Genomic DNA, 13353 nt, shown 5'->3' with positions numbered 1-13353 from the left:
GAATCCGACGAGGGAGAAGCTGAGCCGACCTGCCACGACAGCACCACCGGTGGAGCCCTGCTGGACTGCCTCACCACTTTTCCCAACGACGGAGGAGATCTCCCGCCGGAGAGTCTTCTTCCTTTGACTGGTGGGGATAACCAGTTTCACTGTCATTTCGCTTTCCCGACGTACCTCGTGGCCGCCTTGCCCGTGCCAAGCACCCCGGCAACCGGGATACCACATTTTACCACGACCGCGAAACAAAGGTACTGCCTTTAACCGGAAAACTCCACGGCTGGTTTCTGCCCTGGTAGTGCAACGACCTTCATCTTTCCTCCAAGTCGAGATCTTCTCTTCCCCTGGACGACGACGCAACTTGCACCCACTACCAGGAACAACTGCCACCGCTGGAGGATCCTTCCCACTTAAGGTACCGTGTCCCGACTGGCTTCCCTTGCTACTGACTGTACGGGGTAGATTTAGCCCCCGGCTTTCGAACCTGGGTTAGCCTGGGACACCCTGGCTAAACTTTCCTAAGCCTCTCTAAACTCTTTTTGAACCCTCTGCAAGACTTTCTAAGCCTAGTGTAACTGTGTGATCTTGGGCGCATTTGTGCTCTGCTCTCTCTAAGAGGGGGCCCAGCCTTTGGACTTTGGCTCACCAGGGACTTTTGTTCTTCTGCCTTGCTAATAGTGTTCCTGAATCTTAGAGTGGTGTACCTTTCCATATTCTGTCTTTTTCCCCTCCCTTTCTCACAAACTTATTGGAGTACAATCTAGTTAAGCGCTCACCTCTGTATGAAAATAAGTGGTGTTTTACTGTGACTTATCTGATAAGGAAAAAAGGGGTGTACATATTACAATAGTAACTGTGTTTAGAATATTTTACAACAAGAGTGCTGGAGTGTTTCAAACCGTGTGTTTTTAAATAAATAATTTATATACTTAGATACAACAATACAAGCAAACACTGACCAGAGCTTTGGTATCAGAGTGCCTATTATGTATACTTTGCATACTACCCAACTCTTCTTGAGGGAAGTCTGACTGCTCAGCCACAGCTACCAGGTAAATCTGGGTGGTGCAGACTGCTACCAAGTGGGTTTACTGCCGACACCTGTAGTCTTAAATCTTTTGCAGTGTTCCCTAAGGGAACTGCACAGGTTTCTGCCTAACATGCTACATGATCAAATGTATCATTGGTGAAAATCATCTTTACTTCCTCTCTATTGGTCTATCGACATCTGCACTACAAGAATAAGAAGCCCGCATTTGAGTTACTCTTTCGAATACCACCCAGTCAACAACACATCCAACAGAATGGTGTAAGCAGTCCTTTGCAACATCGCTGAGAGGTCAAACGGAACAAATAGACCCATGACTCTGGCATCTGTGGTTCCTGTTTGTGTGCTCTAGCACTTGTATGCTGTTCGCCAGCTGTGCGGTTTTATGCAGCAGTCTTTTTGAAAGGCTCTGATGTGATGGACCAGCTCTGATCTCTGAAGCTCTGGTATGAGTGGGTATATATGTGGCTGACAAATGCTGCATGGTGTGTCCTCAAAGGAGGTTTATGGTGAGCCTACCTGCTTAATGATGGAGGGTTCCTTTTCAAGCATGTACATGCTTATTACGCTTCGGAGTTAGTTGGCTTTGTTTAATTTGCAAACGAGACAATATTTTACCAGAAATTGAACACTTACCTGTTGCTTTTTCATGAAAAGATCCTTGCTAGGGTGTTAATCATTTTCCGTCATGTAAAACATATGGAAAGAAAAATCTAAAGGTTTGTTCTCTTCATATACTCGAGCAGTAAGCAGCTGAACTGAGTAAATGAGTCGTCCTGAGACTCAATCTTTCATTATGCTGTCATATATACTGAATTGTACTGTGAACCTGCTGAGCGAATACTGACTAACGTGAGCGAAGATCCTTCCAGGTATCCTTGTTAAGGTGAGGAACATTTGGCCCCAAAAGCTAAGAAGTCCACTTTCGTCACCTCCTGCACCCAGGTAAGGAAGGCATCCAGACTCTGACACACTGTCAAAGGTACAGTCGGAAGGAAAATACCTCTCCAGTCTCCAGCAGCAGTATGAAGTTTTACTCTTTCTTCCTCTACACAAAATCCGCTTCTGCATACCCCTTTGATTTGCTGCGTTTTGTAAGGATCGTTAGCGTTCCATGTGCATACCGCCCCTCGAGCTCCATAAGAACTCAACGTACCAGATTGTCTACATAACAAAACTGAAGAGTGAAGGCTTCTCTTCTTGTCTGTAATGCTTCTTGTGTGCTGTGCTTCCTGGAATTTATCTGTAAACTTATTGTAATCAGATATTTTTCTTTTCTATTTTCAGAAGGAATGCTACATTGGGCCCCAATCCTCCTGATCGATCCGAGAAGCAGATGTTGAAAGAGAATGAACCTCCGTCCTCGTATGTCATGAGATATGGGGATGACCTGCTTGATGAAGATCTGTATAAACCACCACCATCATATAATCCCTCACACTCCGGTCTACCGTTGGACCGTGAAGTTGAGGAACGTATGAACCAACCTTTGTATCCATTGGACCGTGATCTGAAGCGTCAACGATATGAAGAGGAAGCACCCTATGGACCATTACCACCAAAATATAGAAGGAGCAGGAGCCCCTCGCCATATAGCCGGCCGGGGATGGGTGGACACGAGGGTTCCCAGAGAATACAGGACATGGATAACCGAATTAACGATCATGCCGAGCTGATGGGGGGACACGAGGACTCCCAGAGAATACAAGACATTGATGACCAAATTGACGATGCCCATGATCCTGCAGCTTCAAGCAACCTCCCACAGCCTGGCAACCTCCAGCAGCCTAATGCCAACTATCAGCTGCAGGTGGCAGAAGAGCAGCCATCCATGCCAAGGTCCATCCTTAAGAATCGGGTGGAGCGGGAGCCACAGCCTGCAGCAGACATTCAGGTTTGACTCCTGCATTTTGTTTCTGATTTTTCATATAACTAGGAAGGTGGGAAATGGAAAACCTATATTTAGACAGTTTTGGTTAAGCGACACTGGTTACGCTTTGGGCCTTTCCACTAAAAGAAATTATGGTATTGAGTAGTTTGTGAGATGGTTATGGCTTGTATGGAACATTTCTAAAGACAACAGACCACAAACCATGTCCTCCTGGCTGTAGGCCACAAAGCTCAGAGGTGTGCAGTGTACTCAGTGTTTAGCTTTTCAGCAAATTGTAAGTTTGTTGCCACATAGCACTTCTTTGGTGCGGCGTTTCATATGGCAGCTATCTGATATGCAAAATGCATACCGATGGAGTTTAATGTAAGCATGGAATTTTGATGAGTTTGCAGTAAACCTGACATAAATGGGAATGTTCTCCATGACCTGGTGGATAGGTTGTTTTAGGTTATTCATGTCAAATACCTTGTGCGTTGGGCTTGTGAACCGATTTTGTTTGTTACTATAGAAACATTAACATATTAGAGTGAAAGAGTGAGAAGAATAGATAATGGAAACCATGTTTAAAAAATATTTTTTAAATGGAAAATGTCTTTGTTAATCAGATTGTGATTTCAGATTGGGATTTTATTAATCTAATCTTTTCAGGAGACGTTGACTTAGGCTTTTGACTAGTTTGCAGTATATGCATAGCTGCTTTCGGTTTTAAATTACTTTTTCTTCTGAAAAGGGCTTGTTTTGACATTAGGATGTCATTCGTAAAACTGGCTGTCATGTGAAAGTGTATGTTTGAATTCTCTGCTCTAACAGAAGTAACACACATGAGCTCCCTGAAGGGAACATGTGCTTGATTGCTGCGATTTGATGAGCGCATTAACTCAAAAGAAACACGTACACAGTCTCTGCCCAAAATTGATGCCTGCAAAAAGCGGGACTTTAAAGCAGACTGGCTGCTGACTATGTTGTCATTTATTTAAAAGATTAATGTTTTTTTTTGTGGGCAATATTTTCTGTCCTTCATAGCTCGTGAACCCCATTTTGAAAGCACTCTATCTAGATTGGTAGATTGTTCACCAATTTCCATTAGATCTTATTATTGCGGGTGACCTAAACTCCCAATGTATCCCCACAGTGGACCCTATTTCGGGAAAAATCCCATCACAAGACCACTAACAGGAAAATTTGGGTAGACTTAATACAAGAATGGGTCCTCGATGTTTAATGGTAACATTAAAGGGGACATCCCAAATGCCCCATTGTGGCGTAGAGGATCTGCCTTTTCAACTATCGACGATCTCTTTCCTCAATGTGTTTTTGAATCGTGCTCAAGTTTTCAAGTGGGGGAAGGGAACACTGATGATCATCTAATCCTAAGAGCACTCCTGCTGTTAAGAGGTTCATGATGTATTGATTTATGATCAACAGCTCACCACGAATCGAGCAGGAAATGTTGTAAGGAGTTTTCACAGCAGGCGGGGGAGTTTTAAATTCTGAATTGAGGGTCTTGGTGCACCAACTCTCAGACCAACAACTTTCAAATCTTTGTAACCCTGGTGATTGCTCTTTTTCTTTCTAACTTGGCACCCGCTGATTCCATCTTGCAGAAAACCACATAGGATTCACAAACACACTTTTAATGTTGAACTAACTGAAAGGAAGAAGCAACTTAGATTACAAAGAGGGAACTTAAAGAGATCACGTATAGATTTGGAACAGTTTAAGGAACGTCTGAGAATCCTCAGTAACAACTATAGAAATTGGTGTAGGGCGCACAGATATCTTATGTGGCAACAGGATGGAGAGAGAATGTTATCTACTCGCTCGAGGGGAAACTCAAGAAACTTTTGGGCAATGGTAGGGCTAAATGAGGTAAACTGGAGCCAAGAACAGGTTTGGTGAGTACTTTACTAGGGTCTACGACTCACCAAATGCTTTAGTTGGGGATAGAAATACACTGATCAAGTGATCCCTGGACTTCTCAGCTGCGAATCTGGAAATGCTGATGAGGAAATCAGCTTCCAGAGCTTTGGGTCCCAATGGGTTGAGTAAATCCTAAAAATGGATCCTCCCTTGTGGGCAAAGACACTAAAACTTTATGATAACATAATTCATCAGAAGTGCTTCCCTGACTCATGGAAAAATTCCATAGTGATACCAATCTATAAAAAGGGGATAGACTGCTAGCAGTTAACTACCGTCCAATTTCCCTTTTAGATGCAGACATCTTTACAGGTCTCATTTTGGGGGAATTGGAAGCATGGGCAAAAAAGGAGGGTGTCATTCCAAGGCAGCAATTGGGCTTCAGAAAGGGTCTATCCACTTCTCTTAATGGACTGGTTCTGAGCTGCCTGACTGCGCCGTCTGTCCAAGGAGGGGTGCGTCTCCTATTTGGGGCTTGGTTAGACTATCCCAAGCTTTTGACACTATTGACAGGAATCTCCTATGGAAAAAAAAAACTGGACAATTGGGGTATTTTTCCTAGGCTCGCTCGTGCTTGCTTGCCCTCGCTCGCTCACTCACTCTCGCTCACTCGTCTATAAATATGTAGGGAGGAACACACTCCCTGAAACTGTCCCAAATTGTGTAACATTTTTGGCAGTGGTGCATAAACCTATCACATACACCAGTATGTCCCAGGGATAGAGTTTGCTAGCAGTCTGCCTCAGTCCCTCTGTTCTCTTACATGGGGTGGTTTGGGGGAACGCAACACAAGTACATACAAATATTCAGCATGTGGGGAAAACCAAGTATAGTCCGTCATTAATAAATGTAAATGGACCATGTTTCACTTTGGAGGGTAGCACAGGGGCAACGGGCTGGTCTTGGAAGCAAAACCACGCATACAAACAGGGTTTCGATCCCAGATCCTTGCTTAGAAACCAAACTCTGATATGGTATTAGGCGTGTTATAAAAAACAACTAAATAAATTAAATGCATCCAGAGACTGGGTCCCCGGAGGATGTACTATGGATCACTTAGTCACGGATATGGCTTGTACTTCTAGCTCTAAACCCGCCTCCCAGCAACCTTGCTTATGACACTACTGATCTGCTAGGTGGTACAAAAGTTGTGACCATGTAACCCTGATGCCAATTGCAATAACATGCCCATTGTTGTGGCATCCGCATATACTACACGTCTGCAGTAGCACACTTCAAATTTCAGATACCAACACACATACAGACCCAAATCCTTACAAAATGGCAATTTGGCAACCTAGTTCAGAGGATTTGGCATTTTGCAGCTTTCCCAAACTCCAACCAAACACATGAATTTGCTTCTTCATTAAATGTAAGAGGTTGGTGAAGTGACTCTATCGACTAAGCCACATTGACCTTGGTAAGATATCACCAGTCTACACCACCAGCTGTCTGCAGTGAAGGCATATTTCCGGTCATATAAACCTTGGAGAAAACCAAACCAGCGAACACTACACGTTTCATAATTCTCCTTGAGTATAATCGTAACCTGGAATATATACAGGAAGTCAAATTATGGACCCACGTAAAAGATATACGCTGCTGTCACGGTTACCAATTCACACACATTAGAATGCAGCAACGACCTTGACCTATTCGGTCTAACTAGACACTTAACTGCCATCAGAATACAGCGACAACCTACGATAACATTCGGTTTAGTTGGACACTAAGTCTTTTTCTCCCGTGACCTCCCTCAGCACCCATCCACATTCCTGACCTCTTGGGTAGCTTACTGGAGTCTAGACCGCCCACCCAATTCCTATTCTTGACAAAATAAACACTCGTTCTAAGCCTTTTCTGAGAAATTTCCTATACTTGGTCTTCGGTCCCCGAGGGTGTTCCTACCGCAAGGTAGGATGGCTCGGGGGCAACGCGTTTGTCTTGAAAGCAAGACAATGCAGTGCAACACAGGTTTGAATCCCGATCCTGCGCTTAGGAACCACTCGCTGGTATCAGGTGCATTATAAAAGGGCAATAAAACTTTAAAAAACAAGCGCATTGAGTCCATACTAATGGAAAAAGATGCTACATAAATGACTACCACCACCTGGAGGGGGATGGACCAAAATGTCATTCATGTCACCAGGCCAACCAACCAGAAAGGGACATCTCTCACAATCCTTCTTTCCCAACAAAAGTATACCCAGACCAGAGTAGTAAAAATGCACTTGCAGATTAGGAACCAGGAAAATAATGGGGTAGACCCGGGCAACCCATTGAAGTTTGAATCCCACCTTCCACCCCCCCAAAGTGGCAATCTTGGTGATCACCGACTCACCCCTTCAATCTGCAGTGTGGCAGCAGGAAGCCCAGTCCTCAACTCGGCAGTTAATCGACGCATAGGCTCAACTTCCTTACCACACTACCACGAACAGGTAGGAGAATAGAAGTCCTGTCTCTCTCACAATTGCCAGCACCAGTGAGACGATCACCTGCAACCACGCCCTACATTGAAAGAAAGTGAAAGGCTACCAGCACTGCATCAGAGGAGAAACGTTTTTCACTGCATGGGAGTAATGCTCAATATATGCTATGAGCTGCTTGGCACAAAAGGTCATGAACTAAACTTGTACAAGGGAAAAATCTCCACCCTAAAACAGGGGAACAAAACGGCTCCTTCCCAGCCAGCAACCAACAGACTAAAGCGGCATCGAAGTAGGCAGCATCCCCATTTAAAGATATCCTTCTTGAACTCAGGACTACACAGCATCCCTGCCAAGGATCATGCCCAGAGCTTGCATGTGACCTCTGGACAATCGGAGAGAAGCTAGTTCCCATGACAAGTGGAAGGTGGTTTGTGGTGCAGAGAAGGTGAGTAATGGTGTTGCAGGAAGAAGATAGCTGAAACGGAGCAAAATATTCATGGGCTGGCTGTAAAACCTGGAATGGAAGGCAAGTTGCAAGACCCAGAGAGGAGAGACTGCTGGGCAGACTGTAATACCTAGAGAGGACAGGTGGAATGTAAGACCCAGTAGAGGGAGATAACTTGGTGGGCTTTAACGGCTGGAGTGAGATTGCAAGACCAGAGAGGAGGGGAAAGATTGCTGGACATTTTGTAAGACCTGGAATTCAATTCGGTTGGCGTGGGACCTAAGATTTCTGGATGTCCCAAGACGGGTGGTCCCATATCAATTACCTAGAGCTCCTGTCAGTTTTTTTTGGCGCTCACTTCTTTTCAACCCTCCATCACCCAACAGTGTGATTCAAATTTGCACTGACAATTCCATGGCGATATTCTACATAAACAGGGGGGCACCACATTGTCTCTTCCCGGCGGACCTAGCTATCCAATACAATGTCTGGCATCAAGCTGTGCTCATTCCAGGTCACATCAATGTGGCCGCAGACTCCCTCAGCCGCTAATCTGCAGCGAGTTACGAGTGGGCGATGAATAATGATCACACCAAGATCTTCCAGCATTGGGGTTCTCCGACAGTGGACTGCTTTGCAACCTCAACGAACCGTAAACTTCCTCTTTATGCTTCCAGGGACGGGCTTGGAGTGTCTTCCTTGGGTGACGCTCTCGAGATCCCTTGGGATAACATAAAGGCTTGCGCCTTTCCTCCTTTGCTGCTGATTCATCAGTTGCTCTGGAAACTCAGGAGTGCTTCCAACTACACTCTTCTCTTCATAGCTCCTTGATGGCCAGCCAGGTTCTGGTTTTCAGAACTGCATCTCTTGACGGTGTGCTCCCCGATCAGGTTGGCGCAGATTCCTGACCACCTTCACCAGAGCAATACCCAGTTGTGGCACCCCTACCCACAATCCTTCATCTTGGAGGTCTGGTACCAGAGTTCCGATCATTAGCACAGTTCAACCTCTACGAGCATAGCATGCGTATAAATCAAACGGCACATAAGCCCTCTACAAGAGCTCAATACAGGAGCAAGTGGCTCAGATTTTGTTGTTGGTGTCTAACTAAACAGCTTAATACCAGACAGGCTTCTATTGACTCTTTTGTCAATCAGACCTTGCAGCCTCTGGCATCCATGTCTTATGCAGGACATGCGTATCTGCCACTGCAGTTTATTTGCCCAGCCAGTTGCTCTTTTTCAGTGGTAAACCCAGTCATCAAGAGACATTTTGCAGGTCGTCATCTTTTTCCACTGGTTCGGGCCCCTCATCCCAAATGGGATCTGAATGTAGTCCTCAATGCCTTATGTCATAAGTTTTTTGAACCTATGGCCACTATCCAGCTCAATTACCTTTCTTGGAAGGTGGCCCTTTTGATTGCGTTAACATCTGCAAGATGGATAAGTGAGTGTCTAGCTCTTTGTCGAACATCTGTTCCTAACTTTCCACAAGGATAAGGTTGTATTTGCACTCGCCCTTCTTTCCTTCCCAAAGTTGTTTCTGAATTCTATTTACACCAGTCAATATCGAACCAGGTCTCCGATGCCGAGAGGGTTTTACACAACCTAGATGTCGGAGGTGCTCTGAAGTTTTATTTCGACAGAATGAGCAAACTTAGTTCTTCACAACTCTTCGTTACGTTTGGTGACCTAAAAGAAAACCAGCCTTGAAAGCGTCCATCTCTTGTTGGATAGCTCATGTATTTTCGAGGCCTACAAAAGTCAAGGCCTTTAGCCCCCAAAGGGCATTCATGCACATCTGGTCCGTGGTAAAGCGGCTGCAGTTGCCTTGCAAAAATACGTCCCTTGGGAGTCCGTAGACAAGGCTGCTACGTGTGCTTCCCCTTTGGCTTTTTTCAGACATTGTTTTGACCCGAGCTCTCGGGCTGATGTCCAATTTGGCCAGGCAGTTCTTAAGGGAAATTCCGATCCACCCGTTTTTACTTGGTCAGTGGTTGGAAATCTCCTAAAAGTATGGAGGAAGGGGGGGACTATGGACTAGAAGTAAAGGTAGTCACCACAGTCATTCTCCCTTCCGTATCTCTCCATTTGTTGTACTTCAAGGCCTAGAGACTTTCTGATTATAATCTCCACTCCTGCTTTTTTCGACGTGCCTGAGGCCCACAGTTGAATTCCCAGTTCCGTACACCGCAGGATGCTTTCCCCTAGCCAGAATTTGGTTTCCTGCAAGAACAATGTTTCTGATGCTTGTGAATCTGCTTAGAATCGCATGCTGTGCATATAGTCTGACATTTAGTGGTAATCGCAGAGTATTGCATTGAAGATCGAAAGGGGACGTCGACATGGGCGTGACAGTAACATTATCCCCAACGTCTACCCAAAATCCCTCATGCATAGCGGTCCCTCAGATTCTTTTTCCGCCCACCTAGTTGGTCGCCTAATGCGGAGCTTGCAAGAGTTAATATTGCTTACTTTGTCCAACGACCTACAATAGTCTAGTCTCCCCACTAACCTCAACGACTGCCTCGTGGGCTTCCTGCCGCAGAAGACATCCACAACTGCTAGACTGTCGTGTGGCCTCTGCCCTCCGGATAGGCCCATACAGTAGGCAGAGTGGGGCCCTGGGTTTATTCTTCAAGAATGGATTGCCTTTTCCCTTCTGTCAATTTGGTCTGGCTGCCGTCACCCTCTGCCATGGAGAAGACGCCCTTTAAATTTTGCCCGTCGACAGGTTTCTGTGGAAGGACACCCATCGCTGTTTCGATCTGTCTGCCTCGAGACCACGACGAGCGATCATGCAAATCTTGCAACCTCACGTTCAAGGGATAGGCGGATTAAACGGTTGGCAGCCTTCGCAATGCAGGCTGAAAGCCATGCCCCCGTTGGCGCCGCCGCTTTGGACGAGGAATCAATCGGCAGCCATGGCTTAACTTTCGGTGGAACCTTCAGGCATCCCCGACCAACTGGCCACCGGCTCTGATGTGGGGAGTTCACACCACGGCGACAAGGGCACACATGCACCACAAATACCTAAATGCACAACCCATAAGACCTCTTCGGAGACGTCGAAGAAGTGCGCAATGCAGACAGGGCTGCTGAAAACGTAGAGAGCGCCTCCTGAACCATGCGACTGGCCATTCCTCTGGAATGGGCATTCATCCAAAAAAAACATACGGTCGCCGACAAACCGCCAGAGGCGTGCAAGCACATTTCCATTCTGCTGCCGAAGAGCCAGAGCTATTTCCGCAGCTACAGAACACGCGTCGAGAGGAGTATTCTGAAGCTCCCCAGCCTCTCTCAAAGGCCTTATTAGGAAAATCTCCCCCTTCTGAGCAGTCTTTTCCACCTCCACACCCTTCAAATCTTCCATATGAACTATGGAGAGATTTGAAAACTAGATGGAAAAAAAATGACATTTTATGGATTTTTCAGACAAATAGATCATTCCCAAGAGATATAGGGAAGAGGGTTCATGCCCCATTCCACATAAACTGCAGAAACTTCCCATCTCTGCACATGGCCACCAAGAGGATATATTGGATGCATCGGAGCAGGAGGAATCTATTTGTCAGGACACAGCTGACCAAGACACATGCTGGGATCAGGATCAGTCGGGGGGGTTTGGGCCCTTCGCGATCACCAGCACACCCCTGACCCGGACATTATTTGTCTAGAGACCCCTTCTTTGCCTCCACAAAGGGGGAGTCAGCTGTGGATGACCAAATGTTGTTCAACTCCATTTTAAAGAGAGCGGCCGATCAATTTGCAATCGTGACACATGTGGCAGCCCCTGACTTTGAGAATATCCTCATGGAGAAGCCTCCATCTAGTCAGGCCAGCCCCTTACTCAATTCGATAAAGAAGCGCCTAGCTCCTTCTTTGTTGTCACAGTCCCTCAACCAAATTATTCCATCCATCTCCTTCCAACCCACTGTAGATACGGGCTCATGACACACCAGACTCCCTAGTGGTTACAACCACTAGGAAGAGGGCGGGGTTTCACTGTCCATGGCGGAAGCCCCCCCGGATAAGGATTGTTAGAAACTTTATGCCCTCGGAAAACGAATTGCTGCCTTTGCAGCCTGTTCAAATAGGATCGCAAACAATTCAGCTCTCCTGGCAAGATACAGCAATGTCCAATTGGGCCTGGTCCAGGATGGCCTTCAAGAGGTTCCAGAGCCCACCCGATCACACCTGCTGGCGGTCTTGGCTGAAGGCAGATTGGTTACCCACAACATATTAAATACTTTGACACTGCTGAAACTGCTGGACGCACTCTAGCCCAGGGGACTTAAGAGATACGCCTGGTTGAAGACCTCGAGCTTTAAACCAGAAACTCGGGCCTCTCATTAATAAACCAGTCGAGGACTCCAACCTTTTTGGGACAGCTGTCAATGACGCCCTGGAGACTGTCGAAGGAGCACGAAAAGCCGAAATCACTCAGCCAGATCACGGCGAAGCCCTTCCACCAATGTGGAGGCTTTTACTCCTGCCATTCTTTTTCGTGGACATTCTTTTTCCTGGTCTCCCATGGACGGTATGGCTCAGGGAGTACCCCCGGGTCCTCCGGCTAAGGCTCTTCCGGTAACAGCCAGTATCAAGAGGTCCTCGTAGAGGCAAGGTTAGAGGCAGGAAGTCTACTCCTAGAGGCTCCCGGGCCTCCACCTCAGTGACTCGCCGGTTCGGTTTCCCCTCCCAAGCTTCCGCGGTCGGGAGTCGCTTGTTTTTCATTCACGCCTGGGAGGGGTGTTAAAGACAGTCACCCGCAGCTACTGAATAGTTTCACCGACCATCTCAATACCACCCACCGAAGAGCAGACCCTGTCACCAGAACACCTGCACATCCTACTGGAAGAGGTTCAGATCCTTCTGGAATAGGGCGCAGTAGAAGTCGTCCCCTCACCAGGTCAACAAGGGTATTTATTCAGTATACTTCCTTGTACCCAAAAAGGATCTCACCATGCGCCCTGTTAGACCTGCGCCCAGCGAACAAGTATGTCAAACCTCAAAAATTCAGAATGACCACACTGCAGGAAGTAATCCCACTTTTGCTGCGGGGGATTACATAGGCCACATTGGATATGAAAGATGCGTACTTTCATATTTCAATGTTGCCAGTGCACAGAAAGTACCTCCGGTTCATGATGGAAAACCCACAATCAGTTCAATGTTCTCCCCTTCGGCATTGCCTCAGCTCCACAGGTGATATGAAGGTACTGGCGGTAGTAGCTGCTCACCTGTGCACACAGTCCATCCCGGTTCTATCCTTACCTCGACGACTGGCTCATAACAGGGAATTCAAACGGAACATGCCTAACAAATACACAGAAGACGGTAGATCTCCTTCAACCTAGTTTACTTGTCCAACAAGAAAAAGTCAAGTCTAAACCCCAGCCAAGTCAAACAGTTTCTGGGGGCTCTAATTCAGACCAAAGACGGCCTAGTCTTTCCCTCCGAGAGGTTCAAAACATGCTGTTCCAGATCCATCACTATGTAGCCAGTAACAAGGTGACTGTACGCAAAGCCATGCGATTGTTAGGGATTATGGCCTCCTGCATTTAACTGGTTCCACACGTGCACCCTGCGCATGTGCCCCATGCAAGAGTGGCTCTTGTCTGGCA

General features: G+C 46.5%; 1 protein-coding gene across 1 annotated transcript in view; it reads left to right on the top strand.

Annotated features, from left to right (window-relative positions):
• The window catches only part of LOC138468307 (zinc finger protein 318-like), a 640558-nt gene that overhangs the window by 128387 nt on the left and 498818 nt on the right, over window positions 1-13353 (top strand). Inside the window, exon 3 of the mRNA XM_069608801.1 lies at window positions 2333-2939. Coding sequence (XP_069464902.1) covers window positions 2333-2939 — 607 coding nt within the window. The remainder of the gene's footprint in view (window positions 1-2332; window positions 2940-13353) is intronic.

This window comes from Ambystoma mexicanum, chromosome 4q (genome assembly GCF_040938575.1).
Source record: "Ambystoma mexicanum isolate Mex_15411 chromosome 4q, UKY_AmexF1_1, whole genome shotgun sequence".
Classification (NCBI taxonomy): Eukaryota; Metazoa; Chordata; class Amphibia; order Caudata; family Ambystomatidae; genus Ambystoma; species Ambystoma mexicanum.
This window is presented reverse-complemented; position numbering and strand designations above follow the sequence as displayed.